Source organism: Pseudophryne corroboree, chromosome 4 (genome assembly GCF_028390025.1).
Source record: "Pseudophryne corroboree isolate aPseCor3 chromosome 4, aPseCor3.hap2, whole genome shotgun sequence".
Lineage (NCBI taxonomy): Eukaryota > Metazoa > Chordata > Amphibia > Anura > Myobatrachidae > Pseudophryne > Pseudophryne corroboree.
Genome location: NC_086447.1, coordinates 636,886,920 through 636,906,430, shown reverse-complemented (window position 1 = coordinate 636,906,430; position 19,511 = coordinate 636,886,920). Strand labels below are relative to the sequence as shown.

The following is a 19,511-nucleotide window of genomic DNA, read 5'->3' as shown; positions in this document are numbered from 1 at the left end:
GATATTGTGCCAGGTCAAGGGACCCTCAGGCAATAGCTGTGGACGCTCTAGTGACACCGTGGGTGTACCAGTCGGTTTATTTTTTTTTATTTTTTTAACAGTTTTCTTTATTCACACCAAGAGAGACTGAGAGATCTACAACACATGGCACAAAAAAACGGTGGCATAATAAAATGTACATAACAGTCTTCAAGGCGTCAGTTTTCCAATTATTTTGTATATATTTAAACAGATAAACAAAATTTCTCCTCGAATAGGGAGCGCATAAATGGGGAAAATGGGAACATCAGCAGGTATCGGGAAGGGGGGGAGGGGGAACATAGAAAGAGAAAAGAAAGAAAAAAGAAAAAGGGGAGAGAGGGGGCAACAAATCCGTTCTATGCAACAGTGGGAGCACAACAGCTGGATTATCCACAATAGTTATAAACACTACTTATAGAATAGGCATACCTGTGTGATGTGTAGCAGTGCAGAGATAATCGGGTACCAAGAGTGCGGGGCGGCGTCCGGAGGGAGGGTCTGGGTGCGACCCACTCGGAGGTCGATGAGATAGGGTCAGAGGCCAGGTTTGAATCCTAAGTTGAGGGGGACCGCGCGGTTAACCATGGACCCCAAACTAATTCAAATTTGTGGGGACAGTCATGCAGGTAATAGGTGATTTTTTCCATGTTGGCTACGAACCATATATGATTGTTCAGGGCAGGAATCGTGGGCGGGGCGGCGGTTTTCCAGTTTTTGGCAATCAAGGATTTAGCCGCTACTAGTATATGGGAAAATCATTTATTCAATAGGGGGTCAAGGTCCGGGTGCGGGCGGGCCAGTAGAAACATCCATGGGTCTAGTGTAAGCTTAAGCCCTGCTAACGAGTTCAAAATGTCGAGCACTTTCTTCCAGTAGTTAACGATACGTGGACATGTCCACCAAATATGGAGGAGAGTACCCCGTAGGCCGCATCCCCGCCAGCATACCGGGGTGGCAGAAGGGAACATCCGCGATAGTTTGTCTGGAGTATAATACCACCGGTAATACAATTTATAGGATGTCTCCTTGAGTCGGGTAGAGATTGAACTTTTAGCAATGCCCTCCCGTACTTCCTCCCAACAGGTTTCGTCGGGGGGGGGGGCCCAAGTCCCTCTCCCACTCCCGCTCGTGGCGGGTCTGCGGCCCAGAGGAGGTCCCAACCAACAGGGTATATATTTGCGAGATTAGGCCTCTGCTTATGGGTTTTGCAAGACATAGAGACTCAAAGGGTGTAAGGTCCCGCTGGGCGTCGGCCTGTGGCAGGGATAGAAGGAAGTGACGGAGTTGGAAATATTCAAAGAAGGGAGGGGACAGTGAGGGGAATTTGGATTTAATATCATCTAATGACATCCATTGGCCTTGTAGGGATAAGTCGTGGACCACAAGGATCCGGGCATTAAACAAGGATGTAAACTTACGAGGAGGGATCCCGGCGGGAAAATCTAGGTTGTCCCAAAGGGGTGTAAGAGGGGAGTGTGGGGAAGATAAGCAGTATTTCGTACTAGACTTGTGCCAGGTAGATAGGTGAAACTTAAGGGAGGGAGAGATGTCTCTAAGAGCCGGCCGGTGTGGTTTGCCCAGGCCCCACAGCGAAGCCAGTGAACGAATTCCCATGGAAAGTGCGGTAAGATCAACCCAGGCGATACAGCCACGGGGTGCAAATGAGGCCACCATTTGACTGAGATGGCTAGCCAGGTAGTAGAGTTTGATATCGGGGAATCCTCGGCCTCCCGCGGAGCGAGGAAGTCGAAGTACATTAAAGGCAATCCGTGGGGGTTTGTCGTTCCAGACAAACTTCACAAATGAGGCCTGGGCATCCCTGAGGACCTTCTCCGGGACCCTCACAGGCAGGGTCTGGAAAAGATATAGAAGTTGTGGCATAACTGTCATTTTGAGGGCAATTATCCTACCCAGCCAGGATATGATGTGCGTCCTCCATCTTGTCAAATCTGATTTGATCTTGCTCAGAATTTGTGGAAAATTTTCAGAGTATAGGGAGTTATAATGGGAGGTAATATGGACTCCTAGGTACTTGATCTTATTAGTCTGCCAACGCAAGTCAAAGGAGGACTGTAGGGAACGCCTGAGGTCTCCAGGGACATGGAGCAGCATGGCTTCCGATTTAGAATAGTTTATTTTATATCCCGAGAGGGAGCCATATTCCTCTATAATCCTGTATAGGGCGGGTAGGGAAGACTGCGGCTGGGTTAGAGATAGCAGAACGTCGTCGGCGAAGAGGGAGATCTTGGACTCCTGTGAGCCCATCTGCACTCCCCGAACACTGCCGGACTTCCTTATCATGGCTGCTAATGGTTCAATGACCATGGCAAACACCAGGGGGGAGAGAGGGCAACCCTGTCTAGTTCCATTAGCTAATGGGAAGGAGGGGGACAATATCCCGTTGGTAAGGACTTTTGCTATCGGAGAGGAATAGAGTGCTGAGACCCCAGTCAGAAATTCCGCCGATATCCCGAACGCCTGAAGCGTCTGTAATAAGAACGGCCAAGAGATACGATCGAACGCCTTCTCAGCGTCTAGGGAAAGGATAATAGATGGGGTTTGCCTGTTATTCAACAGGTGGATAACGTCGATCGCTTTTCTAGTGTTGTCTCTAGCCTGGCGTCCTGGGATAAATCCCACCTGATCATAGTGTATCACTTCAGATAACACACCGTTAAGGCGGGTGGCCAAGATCTTTGCATATATTTTAATATCAAGATTCAATAAGGATATGGGGCGATAGTTAGCGCAATTTCGTGGGTCTCTGCCCTCTTTATGAATAACTATTACTCTGGCCTCCAGCATGGTACTTGGAAATGGGGCACCGTGTAGGACTGCGTTAAATAGTACCCGCAGATGGGGGACCAACAAGGGGGCAAATTTTTTGTAATATGAAGCCGAAAAGCCATCAGGGCCTGGGGCTTTAGAAGATTTAAGGTTTCTCAGGACGGCCGTTATTTCCTCCTCCGTGATGTCTCTGTTCAGATCTGCTGAGTCAGTGACAGATAGTTGGGGGAGGTCGGCTCGGCGGAGAAATTCTGAGATTAATGCATCAGGAGGGTTGGGGCTTGGGGCCTTGGGGTTTAAATTATATAGCTTGGTGTAATAATCTCGAAACTCCCTGTTTATACCCCCTGGGTCATATGTAAGTTCACCAGATTCGGTATTTACCGCTAAGATATTGTTACGGGATCTTTGTGCTCTAAGGCGAGATGCCAGGATTCTATCGGCTTTGTCGCCTTTCTCGTAGAAGGTCTGGTTAAGCCTCTGAAGAGTCTTCGCCGTGCGTTCCGACAGAGAAAGTGACATTGCGTTCCTAGCCTCTAGTAGGGGCTCTAGGTTAGACAGGGTAGGGGAAAGTTTATGCTGACGCTCAAGGGCCTGGAGTTTCGTAGAGAGGGAAAGGAAGCTGAGCTTCTGGGATTTTTTAAACCTAGCCGTCTGGCTTATCAGATGGCCTCGGAGGACAGCTTTGTGTGCTTCCCACAAAGTAGTTGGGGAAATCTCTGGGAAATCGTTGAGAAGGAAGTATTCGGCCAGGCAGTCTTTAATTTGAGTGGTGACTTCTTGGTTGTGTAAGATGGAGTCGTTCAGACGCCAGGAAACGGGGGGAGGTCGTGGGGTGATGGATTGGAGTTCGGCAGTGATTGGGCAATGGTCAGACCATATCATAGGGAGAATACCGGCAGATTTCAATTTTGAGGATATATCCCGGCTGAGTAGGATCATGTCAATTCTAGAGTAGGTTTTGTGTACCGAGGAATAAAAGGTGTAGTCTCTGGTCAGTGGTTCAGATACCCTAAAGGAATCGAATAGCAAGTGGGTTTTCAAAAGGTCTAGCAAAGCAAGGGACGCCAAAGTCGGACGGGGATGGTGAGGGGACCGAGGACGGGGAGGGGTTGACCTATCCAGGGAGGCATCTAGCACCTCATTAAAATCTCCAGCCATGATGACTTCTCCTCGGCCGAGACTAGTCAGCTGTGCACTTATTCTTCCGAAGAATGTAGCTTGGTTTTGGTTTGGGGCGTATATGTTAATTAGGGTACATAGGCTATCATTCAGCTTCCCCACTAGGATAAGCCATCTACCTGCTTTATCTGCATGACTGTCCAGCAATTCAAACGTGAGGTGAGCAGCTATCAGAATGGAAACCCCCCTCTTCTTATGTGTGGCATCGCATGCATGAAACGTAAGTGGGTAAGCTTTGGATTTTAGGTCGGGGTGTAGGGATTTCTTAAAATGCGTTTCCTGTAGGAAGACTAAATCTCCCTTGGCCTGCTTAAGGGAGAGGAATAGTTTGGTGCGTTTGTAGGGGCTATTCAAACCTTTAACGTTGTGCGAATAGACTTTAAGAGCCATGTCCGACCGGATCCCGAAACGCTTCATCGCCTCCCTCCAGACACCGCAGCTCTACGAAAAACCAGGACAAAAACAGTATAAATGTGTGCAGTATCTGGTTGGTATTTATGCATAGACGGACAAAAGAAAAGAAAAAAACACAGATACCAAGATAGTGATAGAAACAGGGAGGACAAAACATGGGAAAGACAGGGAAAAGAGGGGGGTTGGAGACCAGAAAAGACAGCATCTGGCCATACGTGCCGGTCAGGGGGAAACCATAGGGGGTCACCAGGTGACAGCGACCGGACTAGGGTATAAGACCCAACTGTGGGGACGCGGCCTGGCCGAGCCAGACGCATCAAGGGTAGCGGGCACTCATCTCAGTGCCCCGAGTCTGGGAATCTACATTTAAAGGGATATATACGTAGACATCTGCTCCCCAACTCCACCCTCCCCTAAGTTATCCACCGAGATGTCAGCGGCCAGCCTAGGTTGACGCACCTAGATGGCGGTGCATTGGATGCGGGGAGGTGGGACGCTGTTGGGGCGGATGCAGGGGAAAGCCACATCTGAGAGAGATAGACACACAAATAAGCAATATAGAATAGAAGAATAAGATAACATTTAGGCTGGGCTGTCCTCAGGGGTCGCGACCAACAGAGGCGGATTTCCGTGTTGATGGAACACGTGTCCAGTCACGGTTCAGAGAGCGTCTCGGAGTGTCGGACGATTCTGCGGGGGGAGCCTCATTTATCCTCAACAGAGACTCGGGGATAGTCAGAGACGGGGTAACGCCTAGGTTGCGTAGGAGATCTTTAGCTTCAGCTAGGTCCCTAGCCGAGTGTAGGCGGTTGTGGTGCCACACAAGTATGCGGAAGGGGAATCCCCATCTATATCGAATGCCCTTATCTCGTAGAGCCATAGTGATAGGACGGAATTCCTTTCTTTTAATTAGTGTACTAGGAGCAATGTCCTGAAATATTTGTAGGGAATGTCCTAGAAAATCCAGCTTGGGAAGCTTTCTAGTCTCCCGGAGCAAGTCCTCTTTAGCCGAATAGTAGTGGCAGCGGAGAATAACATCTCTGGGTTGTGCTTGGTCTTGAGAACGGGGGCGAAGAGCTCTATGGGCCCTATCCAGCAGAAATTGATCTTCCGGCGTTGAGGGCAAGAGATCGACAAACAATTTCTTGAGGAAGCCGGGGAGGGATGTCATATCAACTTCCTCGGGGATCCCCCTGATGCGAAGATTATTCCGGCGCGCCCGATTATCCTGGTCCTCCTGGTGTTCCAGGATTAGGCGCATTTCTTGTCTCAGGGTATGGACATCATCCTCCACCCCCTGCTGAAAGGCGACCACTTCGTCCATTTTGGACTCCAAGTGGTCTGTCCTGTCCCCCAGGTCTGTGATGTCGGCTTTAAGAGAGGTAATAGCGGTATGGACCTCCGCCTGTACAGATCTCCTTGTCTCCTTGATTTCGCAGAAAAGCAGGTGAAGATCCTTTCGGGTCAGAGGAGAATGGTCGGAGTCCTCCGAGTCTGAGACGTCGAGTTGTGGTGTGGCCTCTTGACCTGATGTTTTGGTGTTTGAATAGGCATATTTCTTCAGGCTCGGGGTCGCCGCTGCCCCTTGTTGCTTTTTGTTGCCTTTAGACATGTTGAGCGTGCGTGTGTATATGCTGATTTAGAGAAAATCACTGCATCAGTGTGTTTGAAAAAGTCCCGGTGGCGGAGACGGAGCAGCTTCTATTTTATAACATAAGTGATCCCGAGACTCAGGGCATATTCCGATGGATCACATTATGAGAGATAAAGTACACAGCCTGCAGATGGGATCAGATATGGGGGTTGCCAGTAGGTGGAGCTCCAGGCTCATATATCATAGGTGAAGCAGAGCAGAGTAAATGGTGAATAATACTTGTGGTGAAATACTCTGCGCTGGTTAAGCGACAGGACCAGAGGGTCCCTTCTGGGCTTATTTATTGTATGCCCGGGTGAGCTGGGCTGCTCTAGTGAAGATGTGGTGGGGGGTAGTGAGGTAATGCTGGGCGAGGGACTCCGGGCTCAGCGGGCATCTCCTTCTATTCCTGCAGGTCAGGGATGTATATTTGGGGCACACTACGGGGATCCACAGGGGGGGGCTCCTATCTGCGGTCCAGCCGACTCACAGGGTCCCCTAGTCTCACCTTCAGCCGCCGAGGGCCGCACCCGTGCCTGAGCTCCCAATCCAAGATAGCCGCCAGCAGCCAGACTGCCTCCCGCAGGCCCTCGTGGGGGGCACTGCAGGATACAAAGGTAGATAGTGCAGGCGGCTCCGGCGTAGTTGGAGAGAGCCGCCGCCGCCGTCTGTCGCACGCTAAAAGGGCCCACCGCCAGCCTCCGGCGGGTCACGGCGGTCGTCCCGGCAACCACAGGGCTCCGTGCAGGCAGCCGCCCGCACCCGGTCTCACTCTCCGCCGGACGCTGACGGGGCACTGCACTTACGGAGACTGCTGGTGAGGCTGCAGCGCAGATAGCTGGGTCTCGCTTCTTCACGGCAGGTCCCGCAGCCCCCGTCCACCACGAGCGGGGTCTCCTCCGAAATCTAGCCCCCTGCTTATACTTGGCAGCTAGGCCCCAACCCGCAAGGAGGCAGGAGGCCTCCTCCGGCTCCGGGACTCGACGTGTCGGGTGCAGGGGGGATTATTTAAGGCAGCAGGAGTTGAGTGGGCCGGAATATGGGCCAAATAGAGGGCAGTTTCATCTATTTTTCAGCTCTGGTGCCAGGAGCTGTTCTCAGGCACGTCCCTCCAGCTTGCCTGCCAGGCCACGCCCCGTACCAGTCGGTTTATGTGTTCCCTCCTCTTCCTCTCATACCAAAGGTGCTGAGGATAATAAGAAAGAGAGGAGTAAGAACTATACTCATCGTTCCGGATTGGCCAAGAAGGTCTTGGTACCCGGAAATACAAGAAATGATCTCAGAGGACCCTTGGCCTCTGCCTCTCAGACAGGACCTGCTACAGCAGGGGCCCTGTCTGTTCCAAGACTTACCGCGGCTGCGTTTGACTGCATGGCGGTTGAACGCCGGATCCTGATGGAAAAGGGCATTCCGGTTGAAGTCATTTCTACGCTGATAAAAGCTAGGAAAGATTTGACAGCAAAGCATTATCACCGCATATGGCGAAAATATGTTGCTTGGTGTGAGGCTATGAAGGGCCCCACAGAAGAATTTCAGCTGGGTCGATTTCTGCACTTCCTACAGTCAGGAGTGACTATGGGCCTAAAATTGGGTTCCATTAAAGTCCAGATTTCGGCCCGGTCTATTTTCTTTCAAAAAGAACTGGCTTCACTGCCTGAAGTTCAGACGTTTGTTAAGGGAGTGCTGCATATTCAGCCCCCTTTTGTGCCCCCAGTGGCACCTTGGGATCTCAACGTTGTGTTGGATTTCCTAAAATCACATTGGTTTGAGCCACTTCAGACCGTGGAATTAAAATATCTCACGTGGAAAGTGGTCATGCTTTTGGCCTTGGCTTCGGCTAGGCGGGTGTCAGAATTGGCGGCTTTGTCCTGTAAAAGCCCCTATCTGATCTTCCATATGGACAGAGCAGAATTGAGGACGCGTCCCCAATTCATCCCTAAGGTGGTATCAGCGTTTCATTTGAACCAACCTATTGTGGTGCCTGCGGCTACTCGGGACTTGGAGGCCTCCATGTTGCTGGACGTAGTCCGGGCCCTGAAAATCTATGTTTCCAGGACGGCTAGAGTCAGAAAGACTGACTCGCTGTTTATCCTGCATGCACCCAACAAGCTTGGTGCTCCTGCTTCTAAGCAGACTATTGCTCGCTGGATCTGCTCCACGATTCAACTTGCACATTCTGTGGCTGGACTGCCGCATCCTAAATCGGTAAAAGCCCATTTCAAGAGGAAGGTGGGCTCTTCTTGGGCGGCTGCCCGAGGGGTCTCGGCTTTACAACTTTGCCGAGCTGCTACCTGGTCGGGATCAAACACGTTTGCAAAATTCTACAAGTTTGATACCCTGGCTGAGGAGGACCTTGAGTTTGCTCATTTGGTGCTGCAGAGTCATCCGCACTCTCCCGCCCGTTTGGGAGTTTTGGTATAATCCCCATGGTCCTTACGGAGTTCCCAGCATCCACTAGGACGTCAGAGAAAATAAGAATTTACTCACCGGTAATTCTATTTCTCGTAGTCCGTAGTGGATGCTGGGCGCCCATCCCAAGTGCGGATTGTCTGCAATACTTGTATATAGTTATTGCCTAACTAAAGGGTTATTGTTATGAGCCATCTGTTTAGTGAGGCTCAGTTGTTATTCATACTGTTAACTGGGTATAGTATCACGAGTTGTACGGTGTGATTGGTGTGGCTGGTATGAGTCTTACCCGGGATTCAATATCCTTCCTTATTGTGTACGCTCGTCCGGGCACAGTATCCTAACTGAGGCTTGGAGGAGGGTCATAGGGGGAGGAGCCAGTGCACACCAGGTAGTCCTAAAGCTTTTACTTTTGTGCCCAGTCTCCTGCGGAGCCGCTATTCCCCATGGTCCTTACGGAGTCCCCAGCATCCACTACGGACTACGAGAAATAGAATTATCGGTAAGTAAATTCTTATTTTTTCTCTGTGATTCTCAGTCCCTATATACCTCTTGAATCCTCTGTTTGTGCTATCACAGGGGGTTCTTGATTAGGTATTATACTGCTGATATTGTACTGTGTTGCCCGTGGTTCACGCTTTCATATTGTCAGCTTAAGGGGGCGACGGTCCTGCGGCTGATCCCACACTGCGTGGTGGTGACGCTGCAGACACTTTGGAGGAAAACATAGCAGCGGAGGGTTCAGGTTTTGGGGGCTCCCTGCCCCCCAGTAGGGCCATAGCAACGGGGGTGCATAATGACCCACCTTGGGCAACTTTTTCCTCTCTACTAAATACGCTGGTAACTAGGCCACATATTGTTCCTGCGGTTAATCCGCCATGGGCAGATCTCCTGTCCACTCAGTTAAAGCAATTGAATCACTCACTGAACAAGCAAAATCCTAACCCTCGCCCTCCTAAGACTAAGGGGTCCTCTAAGCGGGCCATTACTTCCTCACAATCCACCCATGTTCCAGACACTTCATCTGATGAAGATGGCGTATATACTGATCCCTCAGACACTGACCCAGATGCTTCTGATGGGGAATCTGTTACTGAGGGACTTTTCACTGGCAAAATAGGCATATATTATTTCTTTAGTAGTATATGGGCGCTGGGGTGTGAGCTGGCATACTCCCTCTGTGTTCTCTCTACAGGCTTCCCTGTGGGTCTGTCCCCTATTTGGCTGGTGTGAGTGTGGGTGTGTCGGTACTGCGTGTCGACATGTCTGAGGCTGAGTCTTCCTCCCCGGAGGAAGTTACTGGGGGCACGGAGAAAGATTTGGGAATGACTCTGTCGGCACAGCCGACTGCTGATTGGGTATATATATGTTGAGTACATTGAATGCAAACGTGGCATTATTGTCTAAGACGCTGGATAAATCTGATTCTCAGACTCAAACATGGAGAAAATCCATGGAGGACGCTTTGTCTCAGGTACAAACCCCCTCAGGGTCACAAAAATGTTCATTTACCCAGATGGCAGATACAGATACCGACGCAGACTGATTCCAGTGTCGACTTCAATGAGGCAAGTTTACATCCGAAGGTGGTTAAGAGTATTCAGTACATGATTGTGGCTATTAAAGATGTTTTTCATATTTCTGAGGAACCTCCGGTTCCAGATACAAGGGTTTGTTTATTTAAAGGGAAAAAGCCTGAGGTGAAGTTTCCCCCTCTCATGAACTGAACGCTCTTTGTGAAAAGGCTTGGGAGTCGCCTGACAAAAGGTGGCAGATTCCCAAGAGAATTTTTATGGCATATCCTTTCCCCTTTGACGACAGGGAGAAATGGGAGTCGTCACCCAACGTGGACAAGGCTCTGTCCCGACTGTCCAAGAAGGTGGCGCTTCCATCTCCTGACACGGCTGCCCTCAAGGATCCGGTGGATCGCAAGCAGGAGACGACGTTGAAGGCCATTTTCGTTACTACTGGTGCACTACTCAGGCCTGCTGTGGCGTCGGCGTGGGTGAGTAGTGCTATTGCTAAGTGGGCTGATAAATTAGCTTCTGATATGGATACCCTTGATAAGGATAACATTCTTTTGACTCATGGTTATATCAAGGACGCTGCAGATTACCTAAAGGATGCAGCGAGGGATATTGGCCTTTTGGGATCAAGGGCCAATGCCATGGCAGTCTCGGCCAGGAGGGCGCTGTGGATTCATCAATGGAATGCAGATGCCGACTCCAAGAAAGCTATAGAAGCTCTCCCTTTTAAAGGTAGTGTCTTGTTTGGTGACGGCCTTGCTGACCTGGTGTCTACCGCTACTGCGAGTAAGTCATCTCTTCTTTCTTATGTTCCCGCACAAAAGAAAAAGACGCCACATTCTCAGATGCAGTCCTTTCGGCCCAATAAATACAAAAAAGGAAGGGGTTCTTCCTTCCTCGCTTCAAAGGGTAGAGGAAGAGGAAAAAGGTCGCCTGCTGTGTCTGGCGCCCAGGACCAAAAGTCCTTCCCCGCCTCTGCCAAGTCCACCGCATGACGCTGGGGCTTCCCTACGGGAGTCCGTGCCGGTGGGGGGCCGTCTCCGAATCTTCAGTCAGGTCTGGTTTCAATCGGCCCTGGATCCTTGGGTCTTAGATATAGTGTCCCCAGGGTACAAACTGGTTTTTCAGGAGATGCCCCCCCGCCGCTTTTTCAAATCTGCCTTGCCAGTTTCTCTTCCAGAAAGAGAAGTAGTAAACGCTGCGATACAAAAGCTGTGTCAACAGAGGGTCATTGTCCCGGTTCCCCCGTCCGAACGGGGGAAGCTTTCTATTCGAGCCTCTTTGTCGTGCCGAAGCCGGACGGCTCGGTCAGACCGATTCTGGACCTAAAATCCCTCAATCCATACTTGAAAACTTTCAAGTTCAAGATGGAATCTCTTCGAGCTGTGATTTCCAGCTTAGAAGGGGGGGATTTTATGGCATCAGTCGACATAAAGGATGCCTACTTACATGTCCCGATATATCCTCCTCCTCAAACCTTCCTAAGATTTGCGGCGCAGGATTGTCATTACCAATTTCAGACGTTGCCGTTTGGGTTTTCCACAGCCCCGAGGTCTTCACCTAGGTGATGGCGGAAATGATAGTACTCCTACGCAAGCAGGGTGTCACAATTATCCCGTACTTGGACAATCTCCTGCTAAAGGTGAGATCAAAAGAGCAGTTGCTAAGAAGCGTGGAACTCTCCCTGATGGTTCTGCAACATCATGGTTGGATTCTCAATTTGCCAAAGTCTCAGTTGATTCCGACAACGCGGCTGCCCTTCTTGGGCATGATCCTAGACACGGAACGGCGGAGAGTGTTTCTTCCGGCGGAAAAGCTCTGGAAATCCAGACCATGGTCAAGGAGATTCTGAAACCGGCAAGAGTGTCGATTCATCAATGCACTCAAGTGCTAGGGTAGATGGTTGCGGCTTACGAAGCCATTCCGTTTGGCAGGTTTCATGCCCGGGTGTTTCAGTGGGATCTGCTGAACAAATGGTCCGGGTCTACCCTGCACATGCACCAGAAAATATGTCTATCTTCCAGGACCAGAATTTCTCTCCTGTGGTGGCTGCAAAGTTCTCTACTTCTAGAGGGACGCAGATTCGGAAACCAGGATTGGGTCCTGCTGACCACGGATGCAAGTCTCCGAGGCTGGGGTGCAGTCACACAAGGAAGAAGTTTCCAGGGAAAATGGTCAAGCCAGGAATCTTGTCTCCACATAAATGTTCTGGAGTTAAGAGCCATTTACAATGGCCTTCTGCAAGCGAAGAACCTTCTACAAGGTCTACCTGTCCTGATCCAGTCGGACGACATAACAGCGTAAGTAAACCGCCAGGGCGGAACAAAGAGCAGAGCGGCGATGGCCACAAGAGTTCTCCGCTGGGTGGAACATCACGTAAGCGCTCTGTCAGCAGTTTTCCTTCCGGGCGTGGACAACTGGGAAGCAGACTTTCTCAGCAGACACGATCTCCATCCAGGAGAGTAGGCCCTTCATCCAGAGGTGTTTGCAGAAGTAACAAGGTGTTGGGGAATCCCTCAAATAGACTTGATGGCGTCTTGCCTCAACAAGAAGCTCCCTCCACTTCCTCTCATTCCAAAAGTGCTGAGGATCATAAGACGAACAAGGGTTCAAGCAATACTCGTTGTTCCAGATTGGCCACGGAGGGCCTGGTATCCGGATCTTCAGGAATTGCTCATAGAAGATCCTTGGCCGCTTCCTCTAAGAGAGGACCTGTTACTGCAGGGGCCATGCGTGTTTCCAGACTTACCGCGGCTACGTTTGACGGCGTGGAGGTTGAACGCCAAATCCTAGCTCGTAAAGGTATTCCCGGGGAAGTCATCCCCACTCTCCTTAAGGCTAGAAAGGAGGTCACAGCAAAACATTATCACCGTATTTGGAGAAAGTATGTGTCGTGGTGTGAAACCAAAACAGCTCCTGCGGAGGAATTTCACTTGGGTCGTTTCCTCTATTTTTTGCAGGCAGGCGTGGATGCAGGCCTGAAATTGGGTTCCATCAAAGTGCAGATTTTGGCTTTATCTATTTTCTTTAAAAAAGAATTGGCCGCCCTTCCTGAGGTTCAGACTTTTGTGAAAGGAGTGCTGCATATCCATCCTCCATTTGTGCCACACGTGGCACCGTGGGATCTTGGAAGTGGTGTTAAAGTTTCTTATGTCTCACTGGTTTGAACCTTTGCGAAAGGTTGAGTTAAAGTTTCTCACTTGGAAAGTGGTCATGCTTTTGGCTTTAGCGTCTGCCAGACGAGTGTCAGAATTGGCGGCTTTGTCTCACAAGAGCCCATATTTGATTTTTCATGTGGATAGAGCGGAATTGAGGACTCATCAACAATTTCTGCCGAAGGTGGTGTCTTCGTTTCACATTAATCAACCTATTGTGGTGCCTGTGGCTACGGATGCTGTGACGGTGCCAAGATCTTTTGATGTCGTGAGAGCTTTGAAAATTTATGTCGCCAGAACGGCTCTTGTTAGGAAAACGGAGGCTCTGTTTGTCCTGTATGCTTCCAACAAGATTGGAAATCCTGCTTCCAAGCAGACTATTGCACGCTGGATTTGTAATACGATTCAGCGCGCTCATTCTATGGCTGGATTGCCGTTGCCGAAGTCAGTGAAGGCCCATTCTACCAGGATGGTGAGCTCATCTTGGGCGGCTGCCCGAGGGGTCTCGGCACTTCAACTTTGCCGAGCAGCTACGTGGTCGGGTTCAAACACTTTTGCTAAGCTCTACAAGTTTGATACCCTGGCTGATGAGGACCTTATGTTTGCTCAATCGGTGCTGCAGAGTCGTCCGCACTCTCTTGCCCGGTCTGGAGCTTTGGTCTAGACCCCATGGTCCTTTTGGGGTCCCCAGCATCCCCTAGGGCGTAAGAGAAAATAGGATTTTAATACCTACCGGTAAATCCTTTTCTCCTGGTCCGTAGAGGATGCTGGGCGCCCATCCCAGTGTGGACTGTTACTTGCAGTTGTATTGATACTTGTTGTTTTCGGTTACACGAAGGTTGTGTATCAGTTATATTCAGCTTGTTGCTGTTGTTTGTTCATACTGTTGTCTGGTATTCCTGCTAATCCAGTTGTATGGTGTGTTTGTGGTGTTAGCTGGTATGTAGCTCACCATTAGTTTAACAAAAATCCTTTCCTTGAAATTTCCGTCTCCTCTGGGCACAGTTCCTATAACTGAGGTCTGGAGGAGGGGCATAGAGGGAGGAGCCAGTTCACACCCAGTCAAAGTCTTTTTAGTGTGCCCATGTCTCCTGCGGATCCTGTCTATACCCCATGGTCCTTTTGGAGTCCCCAGCGTCCTCTACGGACTAAGAGAAAAGGATTTACCGGTAGGTATTAAAATCCTATTTTTAAGGATCAAGGACATGTTTTTGCCCTTTTATGGGGGGAATTCAGTTAGCACCGTTAATTTACTGGGGGTTAAAAAGGGTGGTGGCCTCGGGCTTTAACGCCTAGTGCTATTCAGTTAGAGCCCCCTTTTCTTGCCCGGTAAATTAGCCGTTAACGGGCGTTAACACTTAGATTCCGGGAAAAGTTCCTGGACCCATATGTTAACATGGCCGCTGCACACGAAAAACAGGCCATTTTAGAAATCAGGGATTTCTTTTCAAGTTAACTGCCTGTTAACTTCAGGGCTAATTGAATAGCCCCAGAGGATCAATTAGTCCGCAGTAAATTACACGTGGCTCATTGAATTTTCAGTGATTCAAGATGGTTCTTAAAATTGATAAAATATGCAGGTTTTTTTGTGGTGAATTATATAGCACCCTATGTGCTAGAGTTTTTGCTTCCTAATTTAAAGGTGCAATCTGATATTTGTGTCTTTGTTTTTCTTTTATGACAGCAAGTGCTGTACCTTTCTAATAGACATTCCAGTGTATTCTCTTATAACTCAGTTGTCCATTTGCAAAATTGATCAATTTGGCAGATTTAGAATGTTGCCACTCCTTAGTCAATCGCTGAACATCCTTGGTGGGCATGTGGCTGAGAACAGGTAATCTCTGTAGTAACTAAATCATATGCCAACAGTTTAAGCAACTGACAAAAAAGTACTTATTAAACAAAATTATGATTCTGAGAGCAGTCCTAGTGGTTTTTTTTTCTTTCTATGACAGTCTATGGGTGAGATTCAAATGATATATCAAGCCCAATTTCCTTTCTAAAATGATCTCTGTTATTGCGCCCATAGCAATCAGGTTTAGCTGTGTAAAGGGTTGGGTGCCTCTCTACTCCGGGGGTAGCGGAGCTGAAATAATGATACAACGTTCCTGAAGGCAGAAACATAATGGAAGTGGAAAGGGGTGAAAAGAATTGAATCCCGCCCTATATGTAATACCTCTTTCTCTGCCGCATATCCAGTTGATGACCTGTCTGCTGTTACAATGATGTACTCCTCAGGTATATAACCTATCTGTTCTGTTTCTGCTTCCTAGTTTTACAAGCATGTTGTCCAGAGTGTTGAGAAATTTGTACAAAAGGTAAGTTTTATGTGCTTTTATGCTGTGTTGTGTTTCTTGTTATTCGTGTTCAGATAATTGCGAAAACCGTTGTACTTGCTACTAATCACAAAACTCAGGATTTCTGCAGCGGGGTACACTGGTATTCCACAGGGATTAACATCGGGGTGTAGAGTTGGATCTTGGTCCGAGGCACAAACAGGCTAAAGCTTTGACTGTTCCCAGGATGCACTGCACTGCCTCCTCTATAGCCCCGCCTCCAGGCACTGGAGCTCAGTTTGTAAGTTGGTGCCTGCAGTGCAGGCAGCTAATAGGTGGGGCTGCGCTGGACAGCCCTTATAAGAGCTTTTCTCTAACGTCCTAAGTGGATGCTGGGGACTCCGTCAGGACCATGGGGAATAGCGGCTCCGCAGGAGACAGGGCACAAAAATAAAGCTTTAGGATTAGGTGGTGTGTACTGGCTCCTCCCCCTATGACCCTCCTCCAAGCCTCAGTTAGGTTTTTGTGCCCGTCCGAGCAGGGTGCAATCTAGGTGGCTCTCTTAAAGAGCTGCTTAGAAAAAGTTTTTTAGGTTTTTTGCTGGCAACAGGCTCACTGCATCGAGGGACTTAGGGGAGAGAATTTCAACTCACCTGCGTGCAGGATGGATTGGATTCTTAGGCTACTGGACACCATTAGCTCCAGAGGGAGTCGGAACACAGGTCTCACCCTGGGGTTCGTCCCGGAGCCGCGCCGCCGACCCCCCTTACAGATGCTGAAGATTGAAGGTCCGGAAACAGGCGGCAGAAGGCTCTTCAGTCTTCATGAAGGTAGCGCACAGCACTGCAGCTGTGCGCCATTGTTGTCACACACTTCACACCAAGCGGTCACGGAGGGTGCAGGGCGCTGCTGGGGGCGCCCTGGGCAGCAATATTTTAATACCTTATGGCAAAAGAATACATCACATATAGCCATTAAGGCTATATGTATGTATTTAACCCATGCCAGTTATCTAAAACTACGGGAGGAAAGCCCGCCGAAATAGGGGGCGGGGCTTATTCTCCTCAGCACATAGCGCCATTTTCCTGCTCAGCTCCGCTGTGAGGAAGGCTCCCAGGACTCTCCCCTGCACTGCACTACAGAAACAGGGTAAAACAGAGAGGGGGGGCAGTTTTTGGCGATATATTGGATATATTTAAGCTGCTATAAGGAACAACACTTATATAAGGTTGTTCCCATATATATTATAGCGCTTGGGTGTGTGCTGGCAAACTCTCCCTCTGTCTCCCCAAAGGGCTAATGGGGTCCTGTCTTCGATAAGAGCATTCCCTGTGTGTCTGCTGTGTGTCGGTACGTGTGTGTCGGTACGTGTGTGTCGACATGTATGAGGACGATGTTGGCGTGGAGGCAGAGCAATTGCCGATAATGGTGATGTCACCCCCCAGGGAGTCGACACCGGAATGGATGGCTTTGTTTATGGAATTACGTGATAATGTCAGCACATTACAAAAATCAGTTGACGACATGAGACGGCCGGCAAACCAGTTAGTACCTGCCCAGGCGTCTCAGACACCGTCAGGGGCTGTAAAGCGCCCTTTACCTCAGTCGGTCGACACAGACCCAGACACAGACACTGAATCTAGTGTCGACGGTGATGAAACAAACGTATTTTCAAGTAGGGCCACACGTTATATGATCACGGCAATGAAGGAGGCTTTGCATATCTCTGATACTGCAAGTACCACAAAAAGGGGTATTATGTGGGGGGTGAAAAACTACCTGTAGTTTTTCCTGAATCAGAGGAATTAAATGATGTATGTGATGAAGCGTGGGTTAACCCAGATAGAAAAATGCTAATTTCAAAAAAGTTATTAGCATTATACCCTTTCCCGCCAGAGGTTAGGGCGCGCTGGGAAACACCCCCTAGGGTGGATAAGGCGCTCACACGCTTATCAAAACAAGTGGCGTTACCGTCTCCTGATACGGCCGCCCTCAAGGATCCAGCGGATAGGAGACTGGAAACTACCCTAAAAAGTATATACACACATTCTGGTGTTATACTGCGACCAGCCATCGCCTCAGCCTGGATGTGCAGTGCTGGGGTCGTCTGGTTGGATTCCCTGACTGAAAATATTGATACCCTGGATAGGGACAGTATTTTATTGACTATAGAGCAATTAAAGGATGCTTTCCTTTATATGCGTGATGCGCAGAGAGATATTTGCACTCTGGCATCGAGAGTAAATGCGATGTCCATATCTGCCAGAAGGAGTTTATGGACGCGACAGTGGTCAGGTGATGCGGATTCCAAACGACATATGGAAGTATTGCCGTATAAAGGGGAGGAATTATTTGGCGTCGGTCTTTCGGATCTGGTGGCCACGGCAACTGCCGGAAAATCCACTTTTTTACCTCAGACCCCCTCCCAACAGAAAAAGACACCGTCTTTTCAGCCGCAGTCCTTTCGGTCCTATAAGAACAAGCGGACAAAAGGACAGTCATATCTGCCTCGGGGCAGAGGAAGGGGTAAGAGAGGGCAGCAAGCAGCCCCTGCCCAGGAACAGAAGCCCTCCCAGGGTTCTGCAAAGCCCTCAGCATGACGCTGGGGCCTTACAAGCGGACTCAGGAGCGGTGGGGGGTCGACTCAAGAATTTCAGCGCACAGTGGGCTTGCTCACAGGTGGACCCCTGGATTCTGCAGGTAGTATCTCAGGGTTACAGGTTGGAATTCGAGAAGTCTCCCCCTCGCCGGTTCCTAAAGTCTGCTTTGCCAACGTCTCCCTCAGACAGGGCGACGGTATTGGAAGCCATTCACAAGCTGTTTTCTCAGCAGGTGATAGTCAAGGTACCCCTCCTACAACAGGGAAAGGGGTATTACTCCACGCTATTTGTGGTACCGAAGCCGGACGGCTCGGTAAGACCTATTCTAAATCTGAAATCTTTGAACCTGTACATACAAAAATTCAAGTTCAAGATGGAGTCACTCAGAGCAGTGATAGCGAATCTGGAAGAAGGGGACTTTATGGTGTCCCTGGACATCAAGGATGCTTACCTGCATGTCCCAATTTGCCCTTCACATCAAGGGTACCTCAGGTTCGTGGTGCAAAACTGTCATTATCAGTTTCAGACGCTGCCGTTTGGATTGTCCACGGCACCTCGGGTCTTTACCAAGGTAATGGCCGAAATGATGATCCTTCTACGAAGAAGAGGCGTATTAATTATCCCTTACTTGGACGATCTCCTGATAAGGGCAAGGTCCAGAGAACAGCTGGAAGACGGAGTAGCACTAACCCAACTAGTGCTGCAACAACACGGGTGGATTCTGAATTTTCCAAAATCTCAGTTGACCCCGACGACACGTCTGCTGTTCCTGGGAATGATTCTGGACACTGTTCAGAAAAAGGTGTTTCTTCCGGAGGAGAAAGCCAGGGAGTTATCCGAACTTGTCAGGAACCTCCTAAAACCAGGGACAGTGTCTGTGCATCAATGCACAAGAGTCCTGGGAAAGATGGTGGCTTCTTACGAAGCGATTCCATTCGGCAGATTCCACGCACGAACTTTTCAGTGGGATCTGCTGGACAAATGGTCCGGATCGCATCTGCAGATGCATCAGCGGATAACCTTATCGCCACGGACAAGGGTGTCTCTTCTGTGGTGGTTGCAGAGTGCTCATCTGTTAGAGGGCCGCAGATTCGGCATACAGGACTGGGTCCTGGTGACCACGGATGCCAGTCTGAGAGGCTGGGGAGCGGTCACACAGGGAAGAAACTTCCAGGGAGTATGGTCAAGCCTGGAGATGTCTCTTCACATAAATATACTGGAGCTAAGAGCGATTTACAATGCTCTAAGTCTGGCAAGACCCCTGCTTCAGGGTCAGCCGGTGTTGATCCAGTCGGACAACATCACGGCAGTCGCCCACGTAAACAGACAGGGCGGCACAAGAAGCAGGACAGCAATGGCAGAAGCTGCAAGGATTCTTCGCTGGGCGGAAGATCATGTGATAGCACTGTCAGCAGTATTCATTCCGGGAGTGGACAACTGGGAAGCAGACTTCCTCAGCAGACACGATCTACACCCGGGAGAGTGGGGACTTCATCCAGAAGTCTTCC

The 19,511-nt window shown here is 49.6% G+C and overlaps 1 protein-coding gene across 6 annotated transcripts in view; it reads left to right on the top strand.

Moving 5' to 3' along the window:
• SCAF8 (SR-related CTD associated factor 8) overlaps nt 1-19,511 on the top strand; it is a 766,315-nt gene that overhangs the window by 130,590 nt on the left and 616,214 nt on the right. For all 6 annotated transcript variants that reach the window (XR_010176108.1, XR_010176106.1, XR_010176107.1 and 3 more), the window contains one exon: nt 15,401-15,445. Coding sequence is in view for 3 of the 6 variants with exons in the window: in XM_063917713.1 (XP_063773783.1) it covers nt 15,401-15,445 (45 nt within the window). In the remaining 3 variants the exon portion in view is untranslated. The remainder of the gene's footprint in view (nt 1-15,400; nt 15,446-19,511) is intronic.